This window comes from Scyliorhinus canicula, chromosome 5, assembly GCF_902713615.1.
Source record: "Scyliorhinus canicula chromosome 5, sScyCan1.1, whole genome shotgun sequence".
NCBI classification, from domain to species: Eukaryota; Metazoa; Chordata; class Chondrichthyes; order Carcharhiniformes; family Scyliorhinidae; genus Scyliorhinus; species Scyliorhinus canicula.
The window spans coordinates 213,873,653-213,887,643 of NC_052150.1; the positions used below are offsets into that span (position 1 = coordinate 213,873,653).

Below are 13,991 nucleotides of genomic sequence, written 5' to 3' on the forward strand. Positions count from 1 at the left end.
GCATCATCTAAAGGCCCTCCCTCGATGCTCTGCCCTAATGGGCCGAATTCTCGACGGTGCGATTCACTTGGTGATCTCAGCCATGTGGGAACCCGGCATGGCGGCTGCAGACTGTGTCCAGCCCCATCACATTCAGGCGGGAGCAGTGCTGCTGGTGAGGCTGAAGGCTGGGGGGATTGGTGGGGGAGTGGCCAGGGGGGCACTATCTGGCAGGTCGGGTCCAGGCACTGCCGGCGCCATGTTTTATGGCGCAACCGCTGCAGGTCGTCGCAGTGCGCACGCACGGCCACGGACACAGCTATTCTCTGCCCGTTTATTTTGTGGAGGCTGGGAGCTTTACGTGATGCAGTTGCTAGCCCCTCACCGGTCGCAGGATCGATGAGGGGACGCCACAATTTTTTTCTATGTAAAATGCCACAGATCCTCCGCACTTAGCCTCAGAAAGGGAGAATCTGGCCCAAAATCTCCCATCGGAGAATCCTGCCCATTATTTTCAGTGTACTCAAATGGGCGTTGTATTTGAGTACCTGGAAACTCATTGAAGCTCCTTATTAGTCTTCGGCCTTAACCACACTAACAGGAATTAGTTATAAAGGCAAATTACTGTGGATGCTGGAATCTGAAACAAAAACAGGAAATGCTGGACAATTTTAGCAGGTCTGACAGGTCTGAGTTGGAACAGAGCTAATGTTTTGAGTCTGGATGACTCTTTGTCAAAGCTAGAGAAAACTGGAAATAGGATGAGATTTATACTGTGTGGGGCAGGGTCGGTGTGGAGCAGTGGGACGGGATAGAGGGCCAGCGATAGATGGAGATTGTCTCATAGGGAACGTTGGTGACAATAACGAAGAGTGGTGCAGATAGTGGTACATTAAGAGATCACAATGTATTAATGGCAGAACGGACGTAAGCAGTGTGTCAAAGGACAACTTGTATCAGGGAACAGATGCCCCTAGTAGGGTGGGGGGAGGGGAACAATGGTAAGGGAAAAACGGATCGATAGAAGAAATGAAAATAAATTGATAGGAGTAAAAATTGGGTGAAGGTGGAGAAGAGAGTTCACAGTTTGAAGTTGTTGAACTCAATGTTAAGTCTGGAACATGCCTAATCGGAAGATGAGGTGCTGTTCCTCCAGTTTGCGCTGGGCTTCATTGGAACATTGCAGCAGCCAAGGACGGAGAAGTGGACATGAGAGCAGGACTGTGAGTTGAAATGGCGAGCAACAGGAAGGTCTAGGTCTGCTTGCGGATGGATCGAAGGTGTTCTGCAAGCGGTCACCCAGTCTGTCTTTGGTCTCTCCAATGTAGAGTAGACCGCATTGGGAGCAGAGAACGCGATAGACCAGGTTGAAGGAGGTGCACGTGGAGCTGTGCCTGTTTCGGCCCTTGGATGGTAAGCAGGGAGGAGGTAAAGGGGCAGGTGATGCACCTTCTTCGATTGCATAGGAGGGTGTCCTGGAAAGACTGTGAAGTGTTGGGGGTGATGGAGGAATGGGCCAGAGAAACCCGGATGGTGCAGCAGGCCAAGGACGGACTTTAGAGCAGGTATGTTGATGTAGTTGGCCAAGGGCAGACTTGTGGATTTTTTTATGTTTCCTTTAACTTTAACTTTTCGTTAATTTAAATGTTGACAAAATGATGTCATTACAAATAAAATTGCTGTTTTCCTTAGCTCTTCCTATACTTTTCAAACAAGAGCTTCAAAACGAAGAGGCTGAAGAGGATAGTACGGTCAAACTATACTGTGTGGTTACTAAACCTAATGCCTTGGTGGAGTGGAGGAAGGGATCCATGATACTTCATCAAAGTGAGAAGTATGAAATTAAACAAAAAGGCAGGAACCATGAGTTGATCATTCATAGCCTAAAACTAGAAGATGCTGGTGAATATACCTGTGATTCTGGGGATCAACTGACCACAGCTTCTTTAAAAATAAATGGTAGGACAACAACCATTAATTGCTAAAATGCTCAATAATCATTGTTTATTTTCATTGTTCTCATGGAGGTGATAATTCTCTTTGAATTTCTTATGGTAAGAGTACCAACTTATTTTGTTCAGTAACAGTTTGCCATGTTTGCAGTTTGCATTTCTCTTCAGAGCTTTAATTTAATTATTGTTTTCTCATAACTAGCATGTTTTGAGGGATATATATCACCACCCAGTCAGTACTTTGTATTTCTTTCTTAAGACTTGACGTGGTATTAGTTTGAGATATTAGTAACAAATTGCAAAGCTTCTTGAAATGCAGCCCCCCCACCCTACCAGCCTTTTGGAGGAAGCACTGTGGGTAGCGAAGGCACAGAATGTACTCTGGGTCCATCACCAAGAATGGCTCAGTAGCATGACTACCGATTGAGCTGGCTGAGTCCTAAAAGACATAGCTGCCACACTGGATCTTCGGCAGGTAGTGAGTGAATCAACAAGAGGGAAGAATTTACTTGATCTCATTGTCACCAATCCACCTGTGGTAAATGCATCTGTCCATTACAGTATTGGTAGGAGTGACCACCGTACAGCCTTTGTGGAGACGATGCCCTGTCTTCACATTGAGGGTACCCTCCATCGTATTGTGTGGCACTACCACCATGTTGAATGGGATCTATTTCGAACGGATCTAACAACTCAAAATTGGGCATCTACGAAGTGTTGTGAAGCCTCAACAGCAGCAGAATTGTATACAATCACAATCTGTAACCTCATGGTCCGGCATATTCCCACTATATCATTATCATCAAGCCGGCAGATATCTAACCTGGTTTCAAAGAAGAATGCTGGAGGGAATCAGATCTAATCTCTGCAATCCTACCACATGCAGTTGTGAATGGTGGGGGACAATTAAATAACTACTGGAGGAGGAGGCTCCAAAGGTATCCCCATCCTCAATGATGGGGGAGCCCAGCACATCTGCGCAAAAGACATTTGCAGTCATCTTCAGTCAGAACTACCCAATGGATGATCCATCTGTAGCTTCTCTTGAAGACTCCAACATCATCCCATGTGACATTAAGAAACAGCATAAGGCACTGGACACTGCAAAGTCTATCGGACCTGACAACAACCCAACAATAGTGCTGAAAACGTGTGCTCCAGAACTCACTGCACCTTTTAGTCAAGCTGTTCCAGTACAGCTACAACACGGAAAAATTAGCCAGCAGTCTGGAAAATTGCCCAGGTACGTCCTGCACACAAAAGACAGGACAAATCCAACACATCCAATTATCAACGCATCAGTCCAATAAAGTGATGGATGGCGCCATCGACAGTGCTATGATGTGGCTCTTACACTGCAACAACCTGCTCAGGTTCAGTTCCACCAGGGTCACTTGGCAACTTACCTTGATCTAGACGTGGAAATAAAAACTGAACTCGAGTCAAGGTGAGAATGACTGCCGTTCTCTTCATGGCAGCATTTGACCGAATATGGCACCAAGGAGCCTGAACAAAATTGAATTCAATGGGAATCGGAAAAGATTTTCCGCTGGTTAGAGTCATACTTAGCGCAAAAGAAATTGGTTGTGGTTGTTGAAGGTCAATAAAATCAGGAGTTCTTCAGGGTCGTGTCCCAGGCCCAACCATCTTCAACTGTTTCATCAAAGATCTTCCCTCTATCATAAGGTTAGAAGTGGGGATATTGTGGATGATTGCACAGTGTGCAACAACATTCACGACTTTTAAGATACTGAAGTACTCCATGTCCAAATGCAGAAAGACCTGGACAATATTCAGGACTGGGCTGACAAGTGGCGAGCTACATTTGCCTTAGGCAAGTGCTACGCAATGACCATCTCCATCAGGAGAGAATTTAACCATCACTCCTTGATGTTCATTGAATTCTCTATTATTTCTACATCCTTGTGGTTACCAATGACCAGAAACTGAATTGGACTCGCTATATAAACACTTTGGCTGGAAGAGCTGGTCAGAGGCTGGGAATTCTGGAGAGAGTAACTGACCTCTTGACTCCCCAAAGCCTGCTCACCATCTACAAGACATACTTCAGGAGTGTGATGGCTTGCAGTTTGGCTCACTTACACATACTAGAAGTGACATATATTCACACAGGACCCTTTCCTTTGCAGAAAGAAGGAACGTGCTTTTTTTCAAGCAAAACAAAAGCTTGGGAGCGAGCCATCCACGGGTTCATTCCCATGGCGAGTGCGTGGCCCATCAGAGTTAACCTGTCTGGTTTGAACTTGAACAAAAGCTTGGCAGTTAACTGTTCTTTGATACTTTCTCCATGGCCATGCCTCTACCAATCAGAGTCCACTTGCCAATCAATAAGCACTCTCTTCTCATGCAGTATAAATTGCTGTTCCCTTTACAAGTGGTAATGTTGTGATTTGTCCTGATGAGCACAAGACAAACACCTTAGACAGCATGTCTCACTTTACAGGAAATCTCAAGTTCTTTACTACCAAACGACTATTTGTTTGTTTTTAAAGCTATTGTTTATTGAATTATTCCTATTTACTTACTCTAATTTATTTCACTAATTATGGCCGCAATTGAATGGCCATGCTGCACACGAAAAGTAGCTCGTCGGCACAGCATGGTCGGTAGAAGCCAGGAGTCCCAGCTCCCAGGATCTACCTGGCTCGTAAAGCCTCGCAAGGTGATGCAGTGTAAATCATGCCCATTGTGGGCAGGATCACTTTTAGGCAATCTGCATATTAAGTAAGACAGCCAGTGTTATGTTAATGTGCAGCCTCCCGAGGTACCCAAGCCATTGACATTTATCCCTTTCACTGCGGAGACCTCGCGTGAGCACCGTTCAGTACTAGTCTTGCTGATCTTCCAGTGCAAAGAATTGTCCTCGACCGGGTGTTGCAGACTGGCACATTCCAAGGTCCAGGCTACGTGCTGAGGGACGCACTCAAACTTGGGGCAGCTGCCGCCAAGGCGCAATGGGGAAAGACCACTGTGTAAGGTTTTCCAACAAATGTACACCGAGGGGCTGGTAACTGTGTAAAACCCCTCGGTCTGTGTCATTAACACTCCAATGTATAAAAGAAACATGACAATGTAAACATTTAAGAAAGAATTGTAACATCAAGAGGGATATGTGTGTAATTTCATCCCAATTGAATGGAACAAAGTCAAAGGTAACTTTGATGGAAATGCACAGTCACAATTTGAAATGTTTGGTAATGTTCATTATAGATTTTATGAATAAAGTATATTTTTTGAAAAAAATAAGTCTCCACAATTGGGGACCAGATGGAACGGTACTCATGGGTTCTCCCAGGGGATTTGAGGCCCCCCAGGTACATGCCTTTGGGTTACTCTGACACTGCTGGTGCCACCCAGGAACCCTGGCAGTGCCAGCCTGCCACCCTGGCAGTGCCACCTGGGTGCCAGCCTAGCACTGCCAAGCTGGCATTTTTTGCATGGTGGCAATTGGGCTGGAGTGCCCTTTGTGGGTGTTAAGGGGGGCCCTTCCCATAGTGCATTGGGGCTTCGGTAAGGGGGATTCAGGGATCACTCTGGGAGCACCAGAGATCAATGGCATCCCGATCTCTCGCTATGCTGAGGAGTTCCGGCCAGTGCACAAAATGGAGTTATGTGCGGCTTCACCTGCGCGTTTCCCACTGAGGCCGCTGACCTAATCCGGGTGCTGTTTACAGCGTTATGTTTCTCGCTGTTGCGAGTGCTGGGAAACACGTGGCATTACACACTCACTGCAGGACTTTGTTCCCATTTAGTGAAATCCTGCCCTATATCTTGAAAATCTCTTTTTGTCCTACTCCATGAAGTTATTCAAAAGTTAAATTTGTAATCTGGAACAAGACATATTTAAATAAATCCTGAGATTTTCTACCATTTCCCCTTATTTGTAGGTTTTTGAATTTTTTTTGGAATGAGTGTCTGAAAGAATCATTTGGGGCTTGTACGCTGAAAACTATTTTCAGCAGGTCAGATCAGATTTGTGTGAAAACTGAGAGATAAGATTTGGATGTTGACTTATCGGTATCATTCTAAACCAAATTTAATGTGTCCATAGCATTGCCTGTGTTTTTCAAGCAAGAACTTCAGAATGAGGAAGCTGAAGAAGGTGGCACTGCTACTTTACGTTGTGAGATTACGAAACCTGATGCCCTTGTAAAATGGAGGAAGGGATCGCTGGTACTTTGTCCAAGTGACAAGTATGAAATCAAACAAGAAGGCTCCACTTGTGATTTACTCATTCACAGCCTAAAACCTGAAGATGGTGGAGACTATACCTGTTATTCTGGAGAGCAACAAACTACCGCCTCTTTAAGAGTGAAGGGTAGGAAAAAAAAATCACATTACTTAAGTTTCAACATAACTCCATCCTCCCACATTTTCATGTGTAATTGTCTAGCCTCCTATTCATTTTTTTAAAAAATACATTTTTAGAGTATCCAATTCACGGGGCAATTTAGCGTGGCCAGTCCACCTACCCTGCACATCTTTGGGTTGTGGGGGCGAAACCCAACTCACCTGTAATGGGGTCATCAAGCCCCTCCATACCCTCAGGTCTGATTCCCGCTGCAGTCATAATGTCAACCGGGCACCTTGGCATAACCAATCTGGCACTGCCCTTCCAGGTGGGCAGGGCAAGTGGCACAGCCAGGCTGGGCATCAGGGGTTCCAGGGTACCTCCCTGCCAATCTCCAGCCACCCAGAGGCCCCCCATTCCCTGTGAGACTCCCCAAGTGCCATTCCGGCTTTTCCTGTTTGTGGGCTAAGGGTTTAAATCCTAACGCCTTGGATAGATCTGGCAAGTGCATATTAAAGTGAGACGAGCCGCACACTTTGATGTGCAAGTTTGCCAATGGCCGGGATTAGGATCGCAACACCTCGCGATATCCCGTTAGATCTCGCAAGATGTGGCGAGCCCGTCCTCTTGTGAGATTTACCGGCTGCGTCACGCCCCAGTCGGGTTGCATGGTAGCATAGTGGTTAGCACAGTTGCTTCACTGTTCCAGGGTCCCAGGTTCGATTCCCGGCTTGGGTCACTGTCTGTGTGGAGTCTACATGTTCTCCCTGTGACTGTGTGGGTTTCCTCCGGGCGCTCCAGTTTACTCCCTCAGTTCAAAGATGTGCAGGTTAGGTGGATTGGCCATGATAAATTGCCTTTAGTGTGCAAAAAAGGTTAGGTGAGTGATGGAACCATCAATTCACCAGACACGTGTTTCAGATATGAATCTAGGCTTTAATCGACTTACTACAGAGCCAGCCTGTTACCCGTTGATGAACTCTGAGTCAACTGCAGGCTGACTCTGGACAAGGGAATTTATACAGCAGCACTAGGGGGAGGAGTCATGGGCGGAGCCAAGGGTGGAGCCCTGTACAAGCTCCTGAGCATTCCCAGGGCTACTCCCCTTAGTGGTCGGATAACGGTACTGCGTTTACAAAGACAGTGTGAATTATCATGTTACATTCACCACAGTGGGTTACTGGGTGACCGGAATAGGGTGAAGGCGTGGGCCTAAGTAGGGCGGTCTTTCCAAGAGCTGGTGCAGACTCCATGGGCCGAATGGCCTCCTTCTGCACTGTAAATTTTGTGAATCTATGTCCTGTTCACTTCGCATCCCTGTGCTTTATGGCATAATAATAATAATTGTTTATTGTGACAAGTAGGCTTCAATGAAGTTAATGTGAAAAGCCCCTACATCGGCTCCTGGTCAAGCAATGTCTTGATTTTAAAATTCTCGTACTTGTTTCATATCCCTCCCTATCTCTGTATTCTCCTCCAGCCCAACAACCCTCTGAGATAGCTTCAGTCCTCTAATTTTGGCCTGTTGCGCATCTCCAATTTTAATCACCCTCTCATTCGTGGTCATACTTTAAGTTGCCCAGACCCAAAGCTATAAAATACCCATCCTACGCCTCACCACCTCGCTATCTAATTTTCTTTTAACACGCCCCTTAAAAACTAGTTATTTGACCAAGCTTTTCATCTTCTAACCTAATATTTCCCGATGTAGCTCGGTGATATACTTGTCTGGTCATGCTGCAGGGAAGCACCTTGGAACATTTTATTAATTTAAAGGTACCATCTAAATAAAGGTTGTTGTTTGATTGCTGGTGTTTACAAATTTTGAAAATGCATTTACAGGATGTGGGTGTCGCTGGCTAGGCCAGCATTTATTGCCCATCCCTAATTGCCCATGAAAAGGTAGCCCCTTTGGCATGGGTACACCCATAGTGCTGTTAGGGAGGAAATTCCAGGATTTTGACCCAGTAACAATGAAGGCAAGACAATGTATTTCCCAAGTCAGGATGGTGAGTGGCTTGGAGGCGAACATCCAGTGGTGGTGTTCCCAAGTATCTGCTGCCCTTGTCCTTCTGGAAGGTAGTAGTTATGGGTTTGGCAGGTGCTCCCTTGAGTGCCTGCAGTGCATTTTGTCGATGGTACTCACTGCTGTATTGAAGGGTGTTAGTCAAGTGGGCTGCTTTGTCCTGGATAATTGAGCTTCTTGATATTGTTGGAACTGTACTAATCCAAGTATGTGGAGAGGATTCCACCACACTCCTGACTTGTGTCTTGTGGATGGTGGACAGGCCTTAAGGAGTCAGGAAGTGATTTACACACCACAGGATTCCTAGCCTCTGACCTGCTCTTGTAGCCACAGTATTTATATGGCTGGTCTAGTTCAGTTTCTGATTAATGGTAACTCCCAGAATGTTGGCAGTAGAGGATTCAGCAATGGTAAGATCATTAAATGTTAAAGGTCATCTAACCTCCTATTTCTTTATGTAGCTCAATGTCACATTTTGTTTGATAATGTTCCGAGGAAGCACCTTAGGAAAGTTATTACATTAAATCTGCTATCTAAATAAAGGGTGTTGTTTGGACTGGTGCCACTTTGATTGATAAAACATTTGGAGACAATTTTTAACTTGTGTCCAAAACTGATGTGAAGTCAGTGGAGTGCCTTTACTACTCTGCTATTTGGGCTGCCCTGACTTTCACGCCAATATTTAGCCAGAACGTCACTGAACTGCCACCAGCAACAAGTAACAATGGTGTTGCGCAAAGCTTCATGTGGGGCAGCAGCAAGCCAGAGTTTTTTGGAGGGAACAGGAGAAGTAATCCTTCTCCTAGACCCACAAAATAATTAACACTTCATCGAGTGATATTTCAGCATCCAAAGATGGACCTGGTCAGTGCCTGGATAGAGCATACACAGAACACGCTCCATCTATTTGTACGGTAAAAGGAAGAGAATGACAAATGAAGAGAATTTGAAGAGAAGAGAAAGGGAGAGAGAGCTGGAAGAGTAGATAGAAAAAGACATACAAGCAGAAAAGTAGACAAAGAAATAGCAGCAGTAAAGGAATGTAAGAGAGTATCTTCAGACTTACATGATCGGCAACAACTACAACTTGCATTTATCGAAAAGACCTTAAACTTAGACAAATGTCCTATGAGTATAAATATTGTCATTCTATCCATTATCTATATTGCTGAGAAAAAAAACATCTTTTTATCTTTCATTTATTGGGACAGATGCAAGAATGTCAAATTTTAAAGTGAACCACAATTCATACTGCATGAGAAAGGAGGTGCTGGTTGGTTGGCAGGTTGGCTCTGATTGGTCAAGACGTTGCCATTAAATGTACCTGGGAGCTATTGTTCCCTATGCTTTTGTTTATTCAAAAAGATGCAATGTCGAGTCATACTCCTTTTACCTGGGTAAAATTAGATGTATTTCCGCGATTGGGCAATTGAAAAATTCCAAGTGTGCTCAGAATTACAATATATGCGAATTTAAGATTAGCAGTTGAGCTCGCAATGTAACTCACTTATGTTTGCTAGAAGAAAATGTATTCATTTTCAGAGACCTGTCCTCTGCAAGCAAATGTTTGGGTTCCCCAGTGGCCGATAGTGGGAACAATGGGGAAACCCATAGCTATCCCATGGCGGGCCACCTCCGTCAACCCAAAACACGCCACACGTGTGGAAAATCCAGACCTATGTGTGAATAGGATGAGCATAATTAAAACTACACATGTTTGGTTTAGTATTAACAAGGATTTTGTATGGCTAATATGGATAATGTAATATTATCAATAGAATGCCTTTTTCTAGGGAACATAAATTTCATTTGATTGAGAATTTCAATGATCATAGTTTGACGAAGCCGTGTTATCAGAAATTAATGTTCTATCTTCTTATAGCGATGCCTGTACTTTTCAAACAAGGGCTTCAGAGTGTTGAGGCTGAAGAGGATAGTACTGCTACTCTACACTGCGAAGTTACTAAACTTAATGCATCAGTGGAATGGAGGAAGGGATCAATTGTACTTCACCCCAGTGAGAAGTACAAACTGAAGCAAGAAGGTTACAGCATTAAGTTGCTCATTCACAAACTGAAGCTTGAAGATGCTGATGAATATACCTGTGATTCTGGTGATCAACAGACCACTGCATCGTTAAAAGTAAAGGGTATGGAAATAATTTTTTTTATCACGGAGTTGATCATCATTTCCTTCTCCTGACCACATTCACAATTTCCATTATTCTGTGTATATGTGTTTTGTTTAAAAAAACTATGAGAATGTGTGTCTGTGTGATATTGTTACAGAGTCCCTTCAGCTAATTACTTTTGTCAATTCTGTCTCTTCTGTCAACAACTTAACCATAACTTGCTGGACACATGGCAGCAGACAGCTGTTTCTTCCAGTAGCATCCTGAAGTAGTAAGATACAGCAACTGTGGCATTCTGTTTTTATGTTGTGCACTTCCACTTCACTACAATTCAGCATGTGTTTAGCCTCTAATCTGAAACACCCCTCAGGGTTGCAGTGATGCCGCAACCTCGGTTATATGACTAATTCTTAGAATGGGTCTTGAACTTGTAACTTTCAGACTCAGAGGCAAAACCTAATCAATGTTCTCTGTTTTTTTCCCTTATCTCTACCATAAACATATAAGTGTACATTGTTGAAAGAGTCACAAGGAGTAGTAGTACTCATATGATTGTTGCATTGGATTAGAAATTGGCTTGTATGTGGTCATTCATGCATCATAATTTTCCTTATAAATTATATATTCACAAATTGAATTACTGTTGTTGCCTTAGCTTTGCCAGTGCTTTTCAAACAAAAGCTTCAGAACACAGAAGCTGAAAAGAATGGTTCTGTCATTTTGCACTGTGAGGTTACTAAACTTGATGTTCCAGTGGAATGGAGGAAGGGATCTATAGTACTTTACCCAAGTAACAAGTATGACATGATACAAAAAGGTTGCTCCATTGAACTGCTTATTCGCAATTTAGGACCTGAAGATGGAGGGGAATATACCTGTGATTCTGGAGATCAGAAGACCACTACCTCATTGAAAGTGAAGGGTAGGGCAGCCATCCTTACTGATCATAATCAAATCCATATGAATTTTCAGCATAGAAGATGTCTTATGAATCAATCTCAATTCGTGACATTCACTATTTTATTAATCCTCTAAATTGCTATAAGCTTACAATACAAGCTTCTTCAATATTGAATGTTAGATTGTCACTTCCATCTCACTCGCTGAAAAATACAGTACTTGAAAATGAAATGAAAATTGCTTATTGTCACAAGTAGGTTTCAATGAAGTTACTGTGAAAAGCCCCTAGTCGCCACATTCCGGCGCCTGTTTGGGGAGGCTGGTACGAGCATTGAACCCACGCTGCTGGCCTGCCTTGGTCTGCTTTAAAAGCCAGCTATTTAGCCCAGTGTGCTAAACCAGCCTCTGGTTTACTTCTTGATTTATTGTGAATTGTAACCTTTATATTAAATATCATCCATCCCAGGATTAACTTTAACATCAGTATATACTTCTCTTTAGTAAAGATCGATACAAGATACGTATTGAATACCTGTACCATACTGAGTCACCACCAATAAATTGGCAATCCTTTTACTGATATCGGGCAAAATTCACTATTCACTGCTTGGGATTCTCCATCCTGGCAGCCGGCCACGATTCCCAATCCTTTGTGAGGATTGCGGGTGATTCCTGAGGGAATGCCGATAGTATCCTGCCCCCACCCCGACTCGCATCTTAATTCAGCCCCCGCCCCACCCCTGATTTATTTTCTGGGTCCCCCAATATGGGGTGACCCAACCCCCCAGCGACCACCTAAATAAAGGGATCCCCCTCAGATAACCCCAAAAAAACGATCCACACAGAGACCCCCTAAATAAAGAGACCCCCACAGCCCCCCTAAATAAAGGGACCCCCAGAGCCCCCCTAAATAACGAGACCCCAGAGCCCCCCCTAAATACAGAGAAGCCCCCCACAGACCGCCCAGAAGAGAGACCCCGAACAGGAAGTGCCAGAAAAGAAACCCCTATCAGATTGTCCCCAGAAGAGAGACCCCTATCTGGGAGCTAGAGAGCAGTCCAGGCATAGGCAGTGAAAACAATTACTACTTTAGCACTCACCTGGGGAATACACCTCCTGGCTCAGACACAGGAAGCAGCACCTGTCAATTCCTGGAAATAGAAAACCCAGTCAGCTGTGTTTTAATTCCCTCAGATTTCTGGGCTGCAAGCCATTCATTATTTCTTTTGATATTGGCTGTGATTGACAGCTTCCGCATACACACAGCTGTCAGGATTGCTCCATTCATCTTCCTTCACAGTTGAGTAACTCTGAAGTGCTCTAAAGGCAATGTTTATAAACATCAATCTTTGATTGATACGTCCTAGACCACAACAAACAGAATTAAGTGCTTTCCAATCACCTTCCTTCACTTTCGAGTGATTTTAAAGTGATTGAAGTGGTCAGCTGGAAATTGACAGCACTTAATTCTCTCCCATGTCCTTGTAGATTTGGCACTGTGGAGGAGGAGGATACCTGCTCCTGGAGGCTGTCAAGGTCATGGCAGCCCTGAACCTTGATGCTTCAGGTACATTCCAGGGCTTAAGTGGGATTTGTGCGGCATATCCCATCCTATAGCCCACAACTGCACCCATAAAGTCACGGATGCCCTGTTTGCCCGGACAGCTGACTATATCAACTTTGAGCTGGACCAAGCCCATCAAGATGCCCAAACAGCAGGATTCTCTGCCATGCCGGGATGCCCCAGGTCCAGGAGTAATACATGGCATGCATGTTATGTTGCACGCACCGGGCGGTCTGGGAGTCACCTTCATTAACAGAAAGGGGTCCACTCCTTGAACGTTCAACGTGTGTGCGACCACCTCAAGATCATGGAATGTGAGCGCACTTCCCAGGGTGTGTGCTTAACAGCTACATCCTGGGGCAGTTGGAGATCCCCAGTGTTTTCGAGAGAAACCCCAGGATGTCGGGTTGGCTCCTGGGAATAAGGGGCGCCCATTGAGGTCCTGGCTAATGATGCCAGTACAGAGGGTGGAGACAGATGCGGTGACCAATGTAACGAGGCCCATGTGGCCAACCGGGCCGTCATTGAGCGGTGCATTGGAGTTCTGTAAATGAAATTCCGATGGCTCAAGCGCTCTGATGGTGCACTGTAGTGCACCCCCGGATGATCGCCTGCTTTGTGGTAGTCTGCCGTGTCCTTCACAACATGGCACAACAGCAGGGCGAAGTGCTGGAGGAGGAGGAACATGGGACGTCGTCTGAGGAGGAGGGACAGGACCAGGAGGGGCTGGAAGATGAACCTGAGAGGACCCGCAGGAGCAGCCTGGAATTTGAAACAGTGGGAAGTCGGTACAGAGCAGGAAGAGCTGCTCTTTGCTTCTTGTCCTTGCTTTGTAACATGTAAACCTTCAGAGAGGGGTCTTGTTCTGTTGCAGCTGAGGCTACAAGGAGAGAGCCGATTGGAAAGTAGCAGATAAGGTTGGTATGTCTTTACAACTTCTAACACTTAAAGTTTGAAAATACTTTTTGAGGTTTATAATCTGTAAGAGCTATAATTGGCAGTGACAAGGACAAGGAAAGAAGGGCAATAGACAATTGGAGTTAATCTAATACCATCATCTTCCATAGCTTTAATTTAAAAGAGTAACTCATGGCAGGCGAGCTCAAAGCCTTGGTTGCTCTTCTTGT

The 13,991-nt window shown here is 44.8% G+C and overlaps 1 protein-coding gene across 3 annotated transcripts in view; it reads left to right on the top strand.

Annotated features, from left to right (window-relative positions):
* Window positions 1–13,991, top strand: part of obscnb (obscurin, cytoskeletal calmodulin and titin-interacting RhoGEF b) — an 896,193-nt gene that overhangs the window by 436,116 nt on the left and 446,086 nt on the right. For all 3 annotated transcript variants that reach the window (XM_038798455.1, XM_038798456.1, XM_038798458.1), the window contains 3 exons: window positions 1,672–1,938; window positions 6,004–6,270; window positions 10,152–10,418. In XM_038798455.1, the coding sequence (XP_038654383.1) occupies window positions 1,672–1,938; window positions 6,004–6,270; window positions 10,152–10,418 (801 nt within the window). The remainder of the gene's footprint in view (window positions 1–1,671; window positions 1,939–6,003; window positions 6,271–10,151; window positions 10,419–13,991) is intronic.